The sequence below is a fragment of the Parasteatoda tepidariorum genome, chromosome 10 (assembly GCF_043381705.1).
Source record: "Parasteatoda tepidariorum isolate YZ-2023 chromosome 10, CAS_Ptep_4.0, whole genome shotgun sequence".
In the NCBI taxonomy this organism is placed as follows: Eukaryota; Metazoa; Arthropoda; class Arachnida; order Araneae; family Theridiidae; genus Parasteatoda; species Parasteatoda tepidariorum.
This window is the reverse complement of record NC_092213.1, coordinates 51,392,823-51,408,703: the sequence shown is the minus strand read 5'-3', so window position 1 is coordinate 51,408,703 and position 15,881 is coordinate 51,392,823. Positions and strand designations below refer to the sequence as shown.

Genomic DNA, 15,881 nt, shown 5'->3' with positions numbered 1-15,881 from the left:
TATATATATATATAAAGAAAATCGAAGAAAAAGTATAAGGTATAAAATTCCAAGTTGTGACAATGCCTGCCAAGCTGTAGCAACTTGATACGATTATAATCGCAAAAAGGAGTGCTTTCCAATATTGCATCAATGTAGCCAAAGCAAAATATATCAATACAATTGTGTAAGGAGCACTCAAAAAATTTTTGAGACAAAATAGAACAAAATAGTTTTTTTTCTTTTTCTTTCATTCTTTCTCAAGAGAATAAAAATGACTAAGAAAGTACATTTTGCCAGTTTCAATCATAAAGCGGTTATGTCCTCTATCTTTCATTATAGAAATCGTGCATTTCAGCTTTCCAAGCAAAATCAATTTTTTGCAGTGCTATTTTAAATAATAATCATAAATTTACAATCAAAAAACTTAAAACAAAAAGTTTAAAAAAGTAAATTAATTAACAAAAATAAATAAAAAAGCAAGTTCTCGAGTAAAATTGTTACTAAGTGGATAAAAACTTAACTTAATAAGTTAAGAATGTAAAATAATTTTTTATCTTTTCATTTGTAACTAAACCATATTTGTATGGGAAACTCGTAACTGGAATGGCATAAACTTTAAAATGACATATTTAAATGACATAATCTTTAGATGTGTCGTTTATTTTTTAAATTCAAAGCAGTATAATATTTTCTTCTATGAACGAATGTTTATTATACAATGCGTTTGTGGGAGTGATCATTGATATTTGCGAACTTTTAAGCTTACTGTACAAATAATAGATCTACTACATTACTGAAGTATACGCATACTACATGTAGATTTGCATTTGTCCCAACAAGTCATACAAACGTAACTTTTATTGCTGATTTTTAAGCAAGTGGGCAAGTAAGTGTAATTATTTATTGTTTTTAAAGCGGCTTTTCTTAATTATAGTTTTATAACACAAAAAGTAGTTTTCTCAAAGTAACTTAATGTGCTTCTTCCACTTAAAAAAAAAAAAAAAAAAAAAAAAAAGGATTTTTGTTGCTGCATGTCAGAAATTAGTCAGTAGCTAATATCCTCTATTGTTTATATCACACATTCGTATCCCCCCCCCCAAAAAAAAAATCCTTAACTTAGATTAACTTAAATTCCTTATATATTTACAAATAACCAGATAAATAACATTAGTTTATTTAAATGATGCGAGTCTAACCAGATAAATAATACTGAAATAAATAGTTTGATTATTTTCAATAATCAGACTAGAGTGTGCTTACAATAATCTGAATTAATTAAGTTTAACTCGAAAATAATTAAATATAATCGGAAGAGATTAAACTATATTTTTCTATTTTTTTATTATTTTTAATCTTTTATTTCCCGCGTTAGGACAGTTACTTTAATTTACGACGAAAACTTGGAAGAAAAGTGAAATCTTAGAATCTAGACAGATAAATATTAATTTGTTTAAATAATACCAGACCAACCAGATAAATAATACTGAAATAACCATATTTTGAATAACCAAACTAGAGTGCACTTGAATTCTGAATTAGTTAAATTTAATTTTAAAAATAAATAAATAAACAAATAAAAATGATTCAATATAATCGGGAGACCAAATTACCTTTTTCTATTTTCATCATATTTATTTATTTATTCCCCGTGTTTGATTGTTACTTTAATTTACAAAGGAAACTTGGAAGAAAATGAAATCTCAGAATCCAGCCTCACGATAAAATGAAAACAAACCAATATTTTCCCGCAGTGACAGGAAAAAAGCATCACATTATTAAGGAACAAATTATTAAGACATCATCCTTGAAGATCAAGCTCAATTATTCCATTCCCAAGTAAAATAATTGAAGATATCATACAAAACATTATACATTCGAATCATTTTAGAATTAAAAAAAAAAAAAATCGTCTGCGATACAAAAATAAACTCGAAGGTCAGCTTGGCACTGTAAGAATTGTGGAAAAGCGAAAATAGCCAAATATTGTCTTCCGTAATATTATTCCAAGCGATATTAAAAACAATAAAAATAAAAAAAAACTGCTGAGAGCTAAAGAAAATTATTATTCCATTCTCAAGTAAAATAATTGCAGATATCATACAAAACATTATACATTCGAATCATTTTAGAATTAAANAAAAAAAAAAAAAAAAAAAAAAAAAAAAAAAAAAAAAAAAAAAAAAAAAAAATCGTCTGCGAATCAAAAATAAACTCGAAGGTCAGCTTGGCACTGTAGGAATAGTTTAAAAGCGAAAAATGGCCAAATATTGTCTTCCGTAATATTATTCCACGCGATATTAAAAACAATAAAGAAAAAACTGCTGAGAGCAAAAAAATAAGAAGAAAAGAGATACTGTATATAGCAGAGTGACTGAAAGAGGTTCACCCACCTGGGAGACGCCAACCGACCTGAAAGGTCCAGTCTATTTCATCAGTTTCTAAGAGGGATGTTGGAAGTTTTTTTTTTCCTTCTTACCTGTGCGGTTTGTGATTTTGTGAGAGGGGATTTAAAGTCTGTTTGAGAACAGGAAATGATACTTTTCCTTATTTGATGTTTGCTTATCGTTTTTCTTAAGACAAATTTTATTAATATTTGTTTAATAATGTTGACAAATGTTAACACAAATTATGTTTTATATAATTCGTTCTAAATTATAAATTAAATAGTGAGCTAAATCCATCGTATAAAAATATTAGTTATTAAACAGCACAATTTTCTTGTTAAAATGGCATTTTAAACAAATAAAATTCTGTAAACAGAAATATAATCTATAAACATGCTTTTTTTTTAAAAAAAATTATATTACTAATTTATATTAATTTTAATAAAAGCGATTAAGAAAATTTATATTATGAGCCCAGGTAATGCAGCATTGGAGTAAGTTTTTAAATATTATATATTAAAAAAAAGACTACAAACGCTTTTCATTTTCACAAAATTGTGGCTTTTCTCCATATTGATGTTTTGCGCCATTTTCAAAATAAGCGCTGGCTTTAGGTAGGCTTAACTTGACCTAACATTTATGAGTAACAGTTGCAAACTCACAGCAGTAACAAAAATAGCATATTATTCCCCCAAAAGCATCATTTCATAATTACGAAGGAGATTTCGAAAAATAGCCTAAGTTGCTTTGTCATGCGAGAACGTTTTGATCAAAATTTTTAAAAATAAATGTTTAATGAGAATGTATTATATGGGAAAAATTAGGTAGGCTTAACTTGACCTAACATTTATAAGTAACAGTTGAAAACTCACAGCAGTTACAAAAATAGCATATTATTCGCAAAAAAGCATCCTTTCATATTACGACGGAGATTTCGGAAAACAGCCTCAAGTTATTTTGTCACGCGAGAACGTTTTGATAAAAAATTTTAAAAACAAATGTTTAATGAGTATGTATATTTCCCAGATGTATGTGGGGGAAAAAAAAAGGATAAAATACGTTCGTATTAACGGTTCAGGGTCGGGAAAAATCCTTGATATACCCTCACCTCAATACAAATTTTTAAAAATATATGTATTCTGTAGTTAAAAAAAAATATTATTTCATAATGTTTAGCATTAAAAGACCCAACCGTGCGTTATGAGGCTTTATAAGGAAACATACCTTCCCGCATACTATATCAAAAAGATTTTTTTAAAAAAAGAAGAAAAAAAAGAGGGAGGCTCATCTTATCCACTTATCATCATCAACTGATCACTCATCTTCAGCACGGCTTACGCCACGCAGCATGGGGGTTGACTGTTACCGCACGAAGCGTGCCAACGAAGCCAGATGCAGCGTCATTTTTTCCTCTTTCAATGTTAAGTCGATTCCGCCACAAATTCTATTCCAATATTCGAATGCATCCCCCAGTTGAGATTCAAGAGGGTGGACATCCATAATTGCGGGGTTTAAACTGCGAAACTGGATATTAAATGGTCGGCGTAATGGCCAGGTGGTTCGCGTGATGGTGGTAAAAGGGCTTTTAGGGGGAGAGAGGTACCACAGCTGGTATTCGGTGTTGGCGACGCTGTCTATATGAGCGTTGCGTGGGTGGATGTGCTTGTAATGTTTGATTTGGAAGGATGTCGTGATCTGTGACTGTAATTGATATTTCAATTTTCGTCCTGTAAGTCGTTTTAGGGGTTGAACGAATACTGTTTATGATGATGATATCAAACAACTATACCATTTATTTAATTAATTTTCTGAATGAACTGGACCGTGACTGTAATGAGGTGTGGAAGACCGAATAATATTTTATAATTTAAGTACAGTGGATTTGGAATGATACATGAAATGCAAAATTAAACAACTTTAACATGTTTAGTATATTTATCAGGGCTAGAATGTAGGTGGCATAAAATTTTTTAAATGAAATATTTAAAAAGAGTTTCTGAAAAATCACCGAAAATGATTTTGAAATAAAAAACAATCCAATTAAAAAATTTCGAAAATACTTTGTGTTGAATTTAAATCGTAACTTGTATTTATAAATTTAATAAAAAAATAAGACAATAATTAATATTTAAGGCAAAAATAAAATGTGACTTTATACCTGATAAAGATAATAAGAATTTATAATGTTTTAGTCACTATCTTCAGGAACGTCAGAATGGTATTGTAACTATCAAATGTTTCTTCGATGTTCTTAAAATTGACAGATATTAAAAAACTCTTAACTATCAACACTTGTAATTGGAAGATGGTTAGTGGTTCAATGCAAAATATATACTATTTTTTTTTATTTCTTAAAAAAATAATTGACAAAGAAAATGTTCCTAAAATGAGAAATGTCTATGAAAACTCATAAAAAAATTTTTAAAATAGAAATAAAAAATTAATCTAGCAAAGGATAAAACGAGAAAAAAAAAACATTATGAATAATGCATAAGTATTAAAATATGCAAACAATTACATCGTATTCAAAGGGGTAAGCATTTACAAGATAAATGTAATATGTAATACCAAAAGAAATTCGGTTGAACAAAATCTGCTTACTTAGAATAAATTATTCACGAGCAGCAAAAATTAATATTTTCAGTTAAGTAACATGGAAAAAAATAATAAATTCCCCTAGTAAACAAATAAAATTAACCATTGTGCGCCATTTTTTAAAATAAAAAGATTTTAATTAAAATTAATTTTAAAAAAATTCATATTATTTGATATCAGTTTTCCCGCCTCCTTAATTTAAATTCTTACGGCCAATTAATACGAACCTGTCAAATGCCTATTTGGCTGACTCGTGTTTTCGGCTTAGGGCCGACGATATATGACTTAAATGTTTAAAATATAAATCATGTAATTAGAAATATAATAATTATTTTATAACTAAGAAGCTAACAAAGCTTCTAACAGCTAATTTAAGATAATTCATAACAGCAAATTTATAAGAAAAAGTTAACTTATATATAATTTATTGACTAGCGTAACACTTAACAAAACTTAAAAAAAAGTATAGAAGTTTTAAAATTATCATCCAAAGTTCATTAAAATGTGGAACATCAATGGTAGATATATTTAATGATCTTACTTGGTCTGTCCAGTAATTGTACAGCAGTGGCCGGAAAATATCCACTTTGGGAGGTATAATTGGGATGAAAGACAATACCACGCCATCGACCATCTGCTCTCTGTTCTAGAACCTGAAAAGCGAAGACAAAATGAATGGAGGTAATGTTTCACAAAATTTGTTAAAATGAATGCCTATGCTTACACTTAAAACTTTAAGAAAATTCTTTTGAAAACGAAAGGTTTGTAAGTAATTTTATTAAAAATTAAACTTTTGCAAATGACGAAAGATAATTTCTAAAAAAATGTTAATGTAAAGTTTGCTTTCATAGAAAATATTCTAAATACAAAATATTACCCGGTACTAATTTTTTAATGACAGTGTCGTCGCGTAAAGCTTAAATACAGTGTTGTAGTCAAAAGAAAAAATATGGGGACTTTAACTTGTTTGGGTCCGTTAACGGACCCTTCACAAAATATCTTTTCATAAAAACGGACCCTTTACAAAATATTTTAACTTAAAAACGGACCCTTCACAAAATGATTTTTCTTTTAATCGGACCCTTCACAAATTTGTTTATCTTCATTATTGTTTTGTTAATTGAATAAACCCTTACCAGGGCAGAAAACAAGAAAGATGGATGTAAACGAATAAGTTTTGTCTTCGGCAGACGATTCTTCCATTATTCGTTCGAAACGAATATTATGCGTTCAGCAGTATAGACTAGATACCAAATATTTGTATGTTGCATTTCTAATTTAGAAGCAGCAATTGCTGTTTATTTTTGAAAATTTAAATTTTTTTTATTATAATTTTACAGTGCTGAGCATAATCTTGTATCTATTTACAATTTAAAAACTCCTTGAAAAAGTTTTTTTGCAATAATCGGACCCTATTTGCACAAATTCATAAAAGCAGGACCCTAGTTGAAAGAATCTGAGTAATTTTTTCACCATTTCTCAAAAACCGGACCTTTCACAAAATGTCTGGATAGACCCCTGACTACTAACTATTAAAGCTAATTTTTGTTGTTGTAAATCATTAAATTCATATACAAAAATAAAAATTTATAAAAAATTTTCACTTTATCAGTTTTATTTATTTAATATTTTAAATATTTTGTAAGTATTTATTAAAAAAAAAATTTACGTAAAAAATAAATGAAGACAAAAAATTTTATTGCAAATATAAGCAAGCTTCTGGACTTGGAAAAAAAAACCCATTTTAAAAGTCTAAAAGACTTGCAAAATTAAATTAGCGTTAGCAAATGAGGGGAAAATCATCCACAGGATGGCGGACGAAGACCACTAAAAAAACTAATTTTGTTTTCTCCCAAAAATTTTTTTAGACATTGTAAACTATAGAAAAGTGTGATTTCTACCAAAACTATGTTTTGAGCTCAGTAAAAAAAAAAAAAAANAAAAAAAAAAAAAAAAAAAAAAAAAAAAAAAAAAAAAAAAAAAAAAAAAAAAAAGAGAGAGAGAGAGAGAGATTGGAGGAAAAAAAAAGTTAATTTTTTGGTTAAATAAATAATGTATAAATGATAATCAGAAAAATGCTACAGAAAACTTGCATCACTTTACCAACCAAATTATTGCCTAAAGTATAGTGAAAAAATATTCAAATAATTAGTTCAAATTAATTCTTAAAAACCAATGCCAAATAGGCTAAAATGTTTAAAAAAAACAATGATGCAAAATCTCATAAGCATAAACTGAAGTATTTGTTTAATAAAGTAATTCTTCAAGAGTTTCCTCGAGACAGAAAAAAAGAAGTGTCTTTTTCATCACTGTCAAGCACTCTTAAAATTGTTATAAAACAGTGCCATTTACAGCCATAAAAATTAAACACTTCACCATTAAAAAAAGGAATTCATTAACCGCATTTCAAGGTAAAAAAAAAAAGTTCTTCGACAAGGGGCACTTAATCTATCTATTGTACTTGTTCCACCCAGCCAACCGAACAACATCAGCAAACTAAAAAGTGAAATGAAGAGAAGTAAAGAAAAAAATACCGAGCCCCCCATCTTATTTCATCTCGCCAAAAATGTCAAGTACCACCGGCCTTGCATACCGAAAAAGTCAGTATAGTAGGACAATAAGTCCTGGGTGAAGAAAAAAAATTCCACGCAGTTGAGTAGCAGGACGCATGCTCCAAGACTACCACTAAAGAATAAAAGTTCGTGGGAATTCTTTTGCTTTTGACTTTTTTTTCTCCCTTTTATTTGGTGATGTAAATCTTGGGAAATATTTGGGAAAAAAAAGATTGCTGAACAAAAAAGAACTCGGGGTGAGATATGTCCAACTTGTCTCAGTGGTGACAATTGTTTTGAGGTGACATGCGTGCATTCGGAAAACGGTCAGTTGAAGTTTTTCATTAGATAGATTCGATTTACAGAAGGTTTGAAATTATTATAAAGAATCGGGAATTTTTTCTCTCTCTTAATTTTGGAATTTATTTTAAATTTCTCTATTAATTTTGGAATTTATTGGAATTTTTTTTTTTTTTTTACTAATTTTGGAATTTCTTATAAATGCCCCCATTGATTTCGGAATTAAAAACACTTGGGGAAAAAAATTTACTGCTCTCCTTGATAAACTTTTACGTAACGAATAAACATCTATATAAAATCTGGGTCAAAGATACGTAAAATGAATAATAAATTGCATTTAAGAAGATCGTGTTCTAGCTCTAGTGTCTTGTTCCTACTTTAGCCACCAGGGTAAAAATTGGAAGAAAAAAAACTGCTTTTCTCGTTATAGACGTTTTGCGCCATATTCGTAATAAGTATATACAACATCGCTGGCTTTAGGAGGTTAAATTTGATCTAACAGTCATAAGTAACTGCTACAAACTCTCATCAGTTATTAAAATAGTATATTATTCGCAAAAAAGCATCTTTTGATATGACGACGGAGGCTTCAAAAAATAGCTTTAAAGATGTTTTTTGAAAGCTCTGTCGTCACAAGGATAGACTTCCTCACCCCCGAATAATGACTGTTGCGAATTTTCTACTGTTATATATGCTTGTCGAAGTTCTGTCCCCAAGGAAAATAAAAAAGCTACAGTGTAAGTGCCTTACACTTGAAGCAATGCGATGATTTCAAACTATATACGTTATATAATCTTGCCGTGAAGAATTATCTGGACTTTATTATCTGGAGGGAAATTATAAAACTTTTTGTAAAAACCGCCAATACGGCGACACTTTTCCACCTAGATGAAAATTATCAAAATCACTGCCTTATTCTCAGTTTTCGCAAATTTTTATGTGCCCAGGTAATGCAACATTGGAGGAAGTTTTTAAATATTAAAAAATTAGACCACAAATGCTTTTCATTTTCACAAAACTGGCCGGATTGACATTTTTCGCTATTTTCAAGATAAGCGTTCACAGCACTGGCTTTAGATAGGCTAAACTTGACCTAACATTCATGAGTAACAATTGCAAACTCACAGCAGTTGTAAAAAATAACATATTATCAGCAAAAAAGCATCACTTCATATTACGACGGAGCTTTCGAAAAACAACCTTCACTTTTCCTAACAGAAAGCTCGTTGAAGTTCACGAGACAAAAGTAATGCATTTTTTTTTTCCTCTCCCAAGAATATCATCACGTTTTACGAAAGTTCGTGGCACAGCATAGAACATCAATTGAATCAACCCTTATCTGAAGCTTCTGTGCAACTGAACCCTGCGATTCTATTCAGGTCAACATCGCCAATGGAAAACAAAGCTCGCCGAAGGGTGGGTATTATTTACTGCATTGTTTATCGTTGGCCATGAAAGATGGTCATATTGAAATAAACGATAGTGTTCTAAATCACAACAGGAATAGGAAAAACAATGTACCACATTAAGTATTTCCATGTTGCGTTGCCAGATGCATGAACGAGATCGGTTAATTGATGTTAAGTGTAGGTGGAAGTTAAAATATATTACCGCCAGTCAATGAATCAATTTGTATGCGGGTGTTTTGAAACTTTCATTTGTTATTCATTCTACGAGGGTGAAACGGATGTTGAATTCTAAGTAAAATTCGATGGTTTTGTTGAATTAACATTTTAAGAACCTTACAGTTTTTATTGGATATGCATCCTTAAGAATTTTTATTAATATGCCCTTGTTATAATATGAAACTTTCTTTCGTATGTTACTTTTTTGTTGCCATCTGTTCAATATTTTTGAAATTTGTAGTTGAAAATAGTTAGAACATTTGTAAAACAATATTTAGTTACAGAACAACTTACACATAATATATATATACGCAGGGATGAATGTGAGCCCAACTCAAAAATCCTGAAAATTTCTCCAACAAAATCATTAATTACGTAGTGCAAAAAATTAACGTCTTTATAAATTTAAATCATTAATATTTTCAAAACATGAAATTCTTAATAAATTATATGCAGCATAATTTAAATTAATAATTATGCATAAGTTTACACACTACTAATCATATTTATTATTCTACAAGAAAAAATTTTTACAAATGAAAGAGATGCCAAGTATAAATTCGAGTTCTAATATTTCTAAAAAAAAACATAAAATTTTTTTTAATACATAAATGTGATCAATAATTTCTTGAAACATTTGGACCTCGGATTTCCGGAAACTTCCGGATCGCGTTTACCGAAAAATCCGGATTTTTTCCGGAGCACAATCATCTCTGTATGCGTTTAACATAAAACAACCTATTAAATTTTAAGTACAAAGACAAGGGTGGAACTTATGCATCAAGTAAAGAAAAAAACTTATCGTTCCGGAGAATTCTTTGAGTGAAATTTATAGCCAAAACTTCTCATGGTTAGCCCGACGACGGTGTTCAAAGAACTAGTGGAGGCTAGAGACTAAGTGTCAGTGGATTTTGTTTGAACGTAGTTGCTTGCCTTAGAAGTGAGTGCTCCAATAAAAAAATTTTCGAACTGATGGAGGAAAAATAATGAAAGAAAAAAAATAGTTCACTAATTTAGTGTTTCAGTGAATTAAAGTTTAAAAAAAAATTTATTTGGAAGTTGCTATCAAATCCTTTAAAAATTTAATTAAAATAATTAACGGAGTACTGCTAAATATTAATTTAATAATAAACCAATGTATTTTAAATATAGTTATCTAAAATTAAAAGAAAACAATTGGAATTTCACTTTTGTGTACAATTAATCGCTTAAGGTCAATTATAATGTGACGTTTTATGTATGAAAATCAAACTCAAATTTTTTAAGCATGATACGTGAAATTTGAAAAATATTGTCTTAAATTGAGCTGTGTTTGAAACATTTTACCTGCAATCCAGAAAAAACACCGGTGTTTCATGCTATATTTCACAACCATAAAATTATTAAAATGACTAATATAATATTTTGATCTAAATTAATACAAAATAATGAAGATAAAAAACATGTATAATAAAAATTCTGCGTCAAAGGTTTATTGAAAAATTTATATTTTGGTTTATTGGAAAATTATATTATATTTTGTGCTTAACCCAATATATTATTTTTATTTGTCAAAAAGTAATGAGCTTACAAGCAAAACGGTTTAAATTTAAAATTTTCAGCCATGAACAAAAATGTTAATAAAAAAAAATCGAATGTTTAAAAATGTCATAAAATATGTTAACCTGAATACATTATTTAAAGATTAACTATTCTGTATGCTAACTAAACGCTCTTATCATATACATGGGCTCTAAAATTCAAATTTAAAAGCAACAAAAAACGGTGAACTTTGCAATGAAAAAGTTTATTAGGAATTAAAAAAAACGAGAAACATTATTTATTTGACATTATTGACAGATGCATATAGGTCACTTGTAAATTTAAATTTTGTTTCGGATGAAAAAATGTGTAGCGAACTGAAGGGAAATTTGCATCTAAACGAGATGTGCATTCTGGGAACTACGTGAAACGGCCACAGCTGCGGGAAGATTTTTCAGGTATTTCCTTCTCCATGAGAAAATGTCCATTTCGGGGAAAAAATTTGAAGAAAGAAAAATAAATGCTTAAAAGAGTTTGCGTTATAAAAATACATTTCGTAAAATGTGTAGTATGTCAGTTGGAAAATATTTTTCTCTTAAAGCTTGGAAGAGATGCAGATTTCGCCGCATGCAGGAGCGATGATGTGATAAATATGCATTTTTGCTTTCTAAAATAAATGACCATAATTTTGTTTCAATTATGATAAACAAACAACGATCAATGAAGGAAAAACTCTGAAATCATTTACATAATTTTAAAATGTAATGGGAACTGCAAAAATAGTGTAATACGTTGAAATATGAAGTTTTTTAGTACGCAACAATAGGTTGCTAAATGTTTTTGTAACAATTTTACAATAACTGGTATTGCTCTCCCTAATTGCCTATTTTTATTTTATAACCATCGTTGAACAGCCAACCCAATTTTTTGGGTTTACGACTGCTAATGTTCAACTCCGTAGCCTTGTAATTTTGGACCTAATCCAGAAGACAAGGTAACTCCTGGATCAAGTATTGGGAGAAATTTGCCTTCGTGGAGGACTTTTTGATGGAACTAACCTGCATTTGCGTTACACAGAGAGAGAAAACTACGAAAACCTCCCATGGTTAGCCTGACGGCAAGAGGACTCTAACCCATGATCCGTCTACCACTGAGGATATTTTACGTCAGCACTGCAGTCGGTACGAGTCGGGTGTGGAATTCGCATCGACCAGCCATAGCTGGGATTCAGACCCGGTTCACCTCATTCGAAGGTGAACGCTCTATCCCCTGACCCACCATGACTCCTTGTCTTTTTGGGTGGGTTCAAAATTACAAGGCTTTGGAAGGAAACGTTGATAGTCGTAAACTCAGAATCTGTTTGGCGGTTCCACGTCGGTTATAAAAGATAACATGAAAAAATCGATAGCTCTTTTCCAGGTAAAAAATATACCAGAATACAAATAATAAAAATAAAAATCATAATTTTTAAGAAAAGAAGATGTCTGCTATAAGAAAGCAGATGGTTTTTTTTTTTTTTTTTTTTTTTTTTTTTTTTTTTTTTTTTTTTTTTTTTTGAATTTTATTTTCCTCTTTAAAATTTACATAATATAGGCAGTTCAAATTGTAATAACAGTAATTTTTTTATTAGTTTATCTTCCTAGAATTTGAATTTAAAAAATAAAAATATATTACTTTAATAACAGCAAAACAATAATTCCTTAATGCTGAAGGCTTTATAGATTACGCAAGAAACGTCACAAAGGAATTAAAAGTTATAATTTCGGAGCAAAATCTAAAATCGATGCATTCTAAGAAGTAACCATTATCGGAGAAGTGGAGAGACTAAAATATTCTATATGCCCTACAAATAGGCGGTTCTAAACTTCTGAAACCGCTCATCATCAAAGATGATTATCCCCACAAAATTGTCTTGGAAACTATTAAGCCCAATGTGTGGTCCTACATCCTAGAAACAAAAGAATTTCTATGCAGAGCGCACGGGATGTTTATTAAAACAAGTTTGAGTTAAGAATCCAGAACCGTATGAAGTTTGGATTGATAGTATACAGAGAGTTCTTCTCTTCAAATGAATTCCATAACAATCAATGAGAAATATGAAAATTTATACGATTAGGAATAAGAAATTGTATAAAAAATAGCTTTACAATAAACAATATTAATGTTTTTTGTCAATAATAATGTAAATGATAGCAAATATTTTGGACTATTTTTTTTAAAGAATTTAAGGTAACGATATAATGGTTAAACATTGAATCAACTTTTTAAGAGTGACGTAAATGTTTTGAACTATCAATTAAGAATATAATGAATGTACAGATATAATGTTTCAACGTTGAATAGATTTTTCTAAGACCGAAACATATGTTTTGAGCTATCATTTAAAAATATGGTTTAAGATACTGATATAATTGTTCAACGTTGAACTGATTATTGTATAAAACAAAAGCAAATGTTTTGAGCTATCATTTAATAATATGGTTTAAGGTACGAATATAATGATTAAATGTTGAATAGATTTTTTAAAGACAAAAGCAAATGTTTTGAGCTATCATTTAAGAATATGGTTTAAGATACCGATACTATTTAGTAACTATATTGTTTTAACTAACAGGGACCCTAGCCGATCACTATAATTTTTTAGATTGCTAATATCGAAATGTACACGAAGAAAAATTGTAAGAGCTATTTCAAGAATTACAAAAAATTAATAGCTCGAATTGCTGCAATTTTTTACAATACATTGCTAAAATCAAAATGCTCATAAAACGGTAATTTTAGAATAACAGGGTGCGTAGTGAGATTTTTCAACAAAAAAATAAGCACCTTTTGAGTACTTTTTAAGCACTCAAAAATTTTTTTTAATCACTTTCCAAAAAAAAAAAATTATAATAAGGATCTGAGCAGTAATAAAAATTTTCTTTCTATATCGTTTAAAGTTCTTAATTTATAAACATAAATTCAATAAAATTCAAAACATTTTCAAAATCATGATAAAATAACTAGTTTCTGATAAATATTGTAGGGAAAATTGTGAAAATCAAGCATTTTTTTGTAATTTAGAACGACAATCGACACGGCAAAGAAATAATCTCTTTTTTAAAAGATAGAAAATTAAGCACTTTTTACAAACACCAAATAAAAAAAGCACCTTTAAGGGCATTTAAAATGCGTGTAAAAAATAAACACTTTTTAAAAACGCTACGCAACCTGAAAAATATTTAAAAATTACTAAATAACTAGCTGATTACAGCTTAGATAATTATTATAGTAAACAATTCTGGAAAAAAGAAAGAAAAAAACTTAATGGTCCCAATCACGATACCCTCTTTTCGTAGTAATCTTCGGTTCAATACAGAAACAAAAAGGATATATTATTTTCAGGTCATGTTCTGTTAAGAAAAGCTTATCAGGAAGAGGCCGGTAGCTAAAAAAGAGTTCCCTTGCCATCCATCAAATGTATAGGGACGAGATAAGGGTTCCATAAGCTTTGGGATAGAATAAAAAAAGCAAGTTACGATTTAAGAATCCTTTAGATCCCGGTTAAGAGTAAAACAGGAGAATTTAGTCGATGTTTTTTCCTATGAAAAAAGTATTAACTCGTACTGCGGTTCATAATTTTAAGAAGAATTTATAGCTTGTGGTATTTTATTTTAGCTTTATCTCAAGTTACTGCAGATGCAAGAAAGCGCTGTAAATTAAGGGATGTATCGAAACTAAAGCACATAAAATAAAAAGACGATTTTTTTTTAATTGATAGAATTAAACTGGAGTACATAATAGTATAAGGATATTTGTTATGTTTAATAATTTAACAAGACTGATACAGGGTGCGGCGTAGCCAGATTTTTCAGTAAAAAATAAGCACTCAAAAAATATTTTTAATCACTTTCCAAAAAAATAAATAAATAATAACAATTATAATTAGGATCTGTGCAGTAATAAAAAATATTTTTTTCCATCGTTCAAAGTTCTTAATTAATAAACATAAAATCAATAAAATTCAAAAAAATTTACATAATCAAGATAAAATAGCTAGTTTCTGATAAATATTGCAGAGAAAATTGTGAAAATAATGCATTTTTTTGTAATTTAGAACCACAATCGACACGGCAGAGAAAAAATATCTTTTTAAAAGATAGAAAACTAAGCACATTTCACAAACCCCGAATAAAAAAAAGCATCTTTAAGGGCTTTTAAAAAACGTAAATCAAAAATAAGCACTTTCTAAAAACGCTAAGCACCCAGTGATAATATGAATTTATTTAATAATTCAACAAGACTGAAAAATATAACAGCATAAATATTTTTTTCTTCATAATTTAAATCTATCATTTATTCGCATAGTTTAAAAAGCATTTATAGTTATTGGTATTTTATTTTAGCTTTATCTCAAGCTATATAAGAAAGTAAAATATATTAAGCTTGGGAGCTCCATCTCACTGCTCTTTGCTCTTTACAATCCTGAAACAGCTTTTGTAGTTCTTTTCGGATTGCTTTGCAATTCGAGCTCGCTGCGCTCATTCATTGTTACTTACGTAATTTAATTTAGCTGTGCATAATTCAAACAATTTATAAATCAACATTTATAAATGTAATTACGAATTTCAGTGTTTGAAGTTCTTTATTCTAACTTAAATTAATAAATTTTATAAAAATCACGTGGATCTAAGGTTCTAACAAAGTTAAATAATATAAATATTTGAAATGTTAAATTGCACCTTAAGTAGTAACAAACATGCATATTGTCTATTATTATTGTCCATTTGAATACAATGATGATGATTGGAATTATACCCAAATAACTTATATGTTCCACGTCTATTGGAATCCCCAGAAAGCTTAAACGTCCACTAAATGCCTAAGTAAGGGTAAAACAATAACATTCTTATAACGTGTTTATAGAAGGGAAGGTCCACATA

The 15,881-nt window shown here is 29.0% G+C and overlaps 1 protein-coding gene across 3 annotated transcripts in view; it reads right to left on the bottom strand.

Moving 5' to 3' along the window:
• Window positions 1-15,881, bottom strand: part of LOC107451127 (caskin-2) — a 338,548-nt gene that overhangs the window by 100,312 nt on the left and 222,355 nt on the right. For all 3 annotated transcript variants that reach the window (XM_016067122.3, XM_071186766.1, XM_071186767.1), the window contains one exon: window positions 5,503-5,614. In XM_016067122.3, coding sequence (XP_015922608.1) covers window positions 5,503-5,614 — 112 coding nt within the window. The remainder of the gene's footprint in view (window positions 1-5,502; window positions 5,615-15,881) is intronic.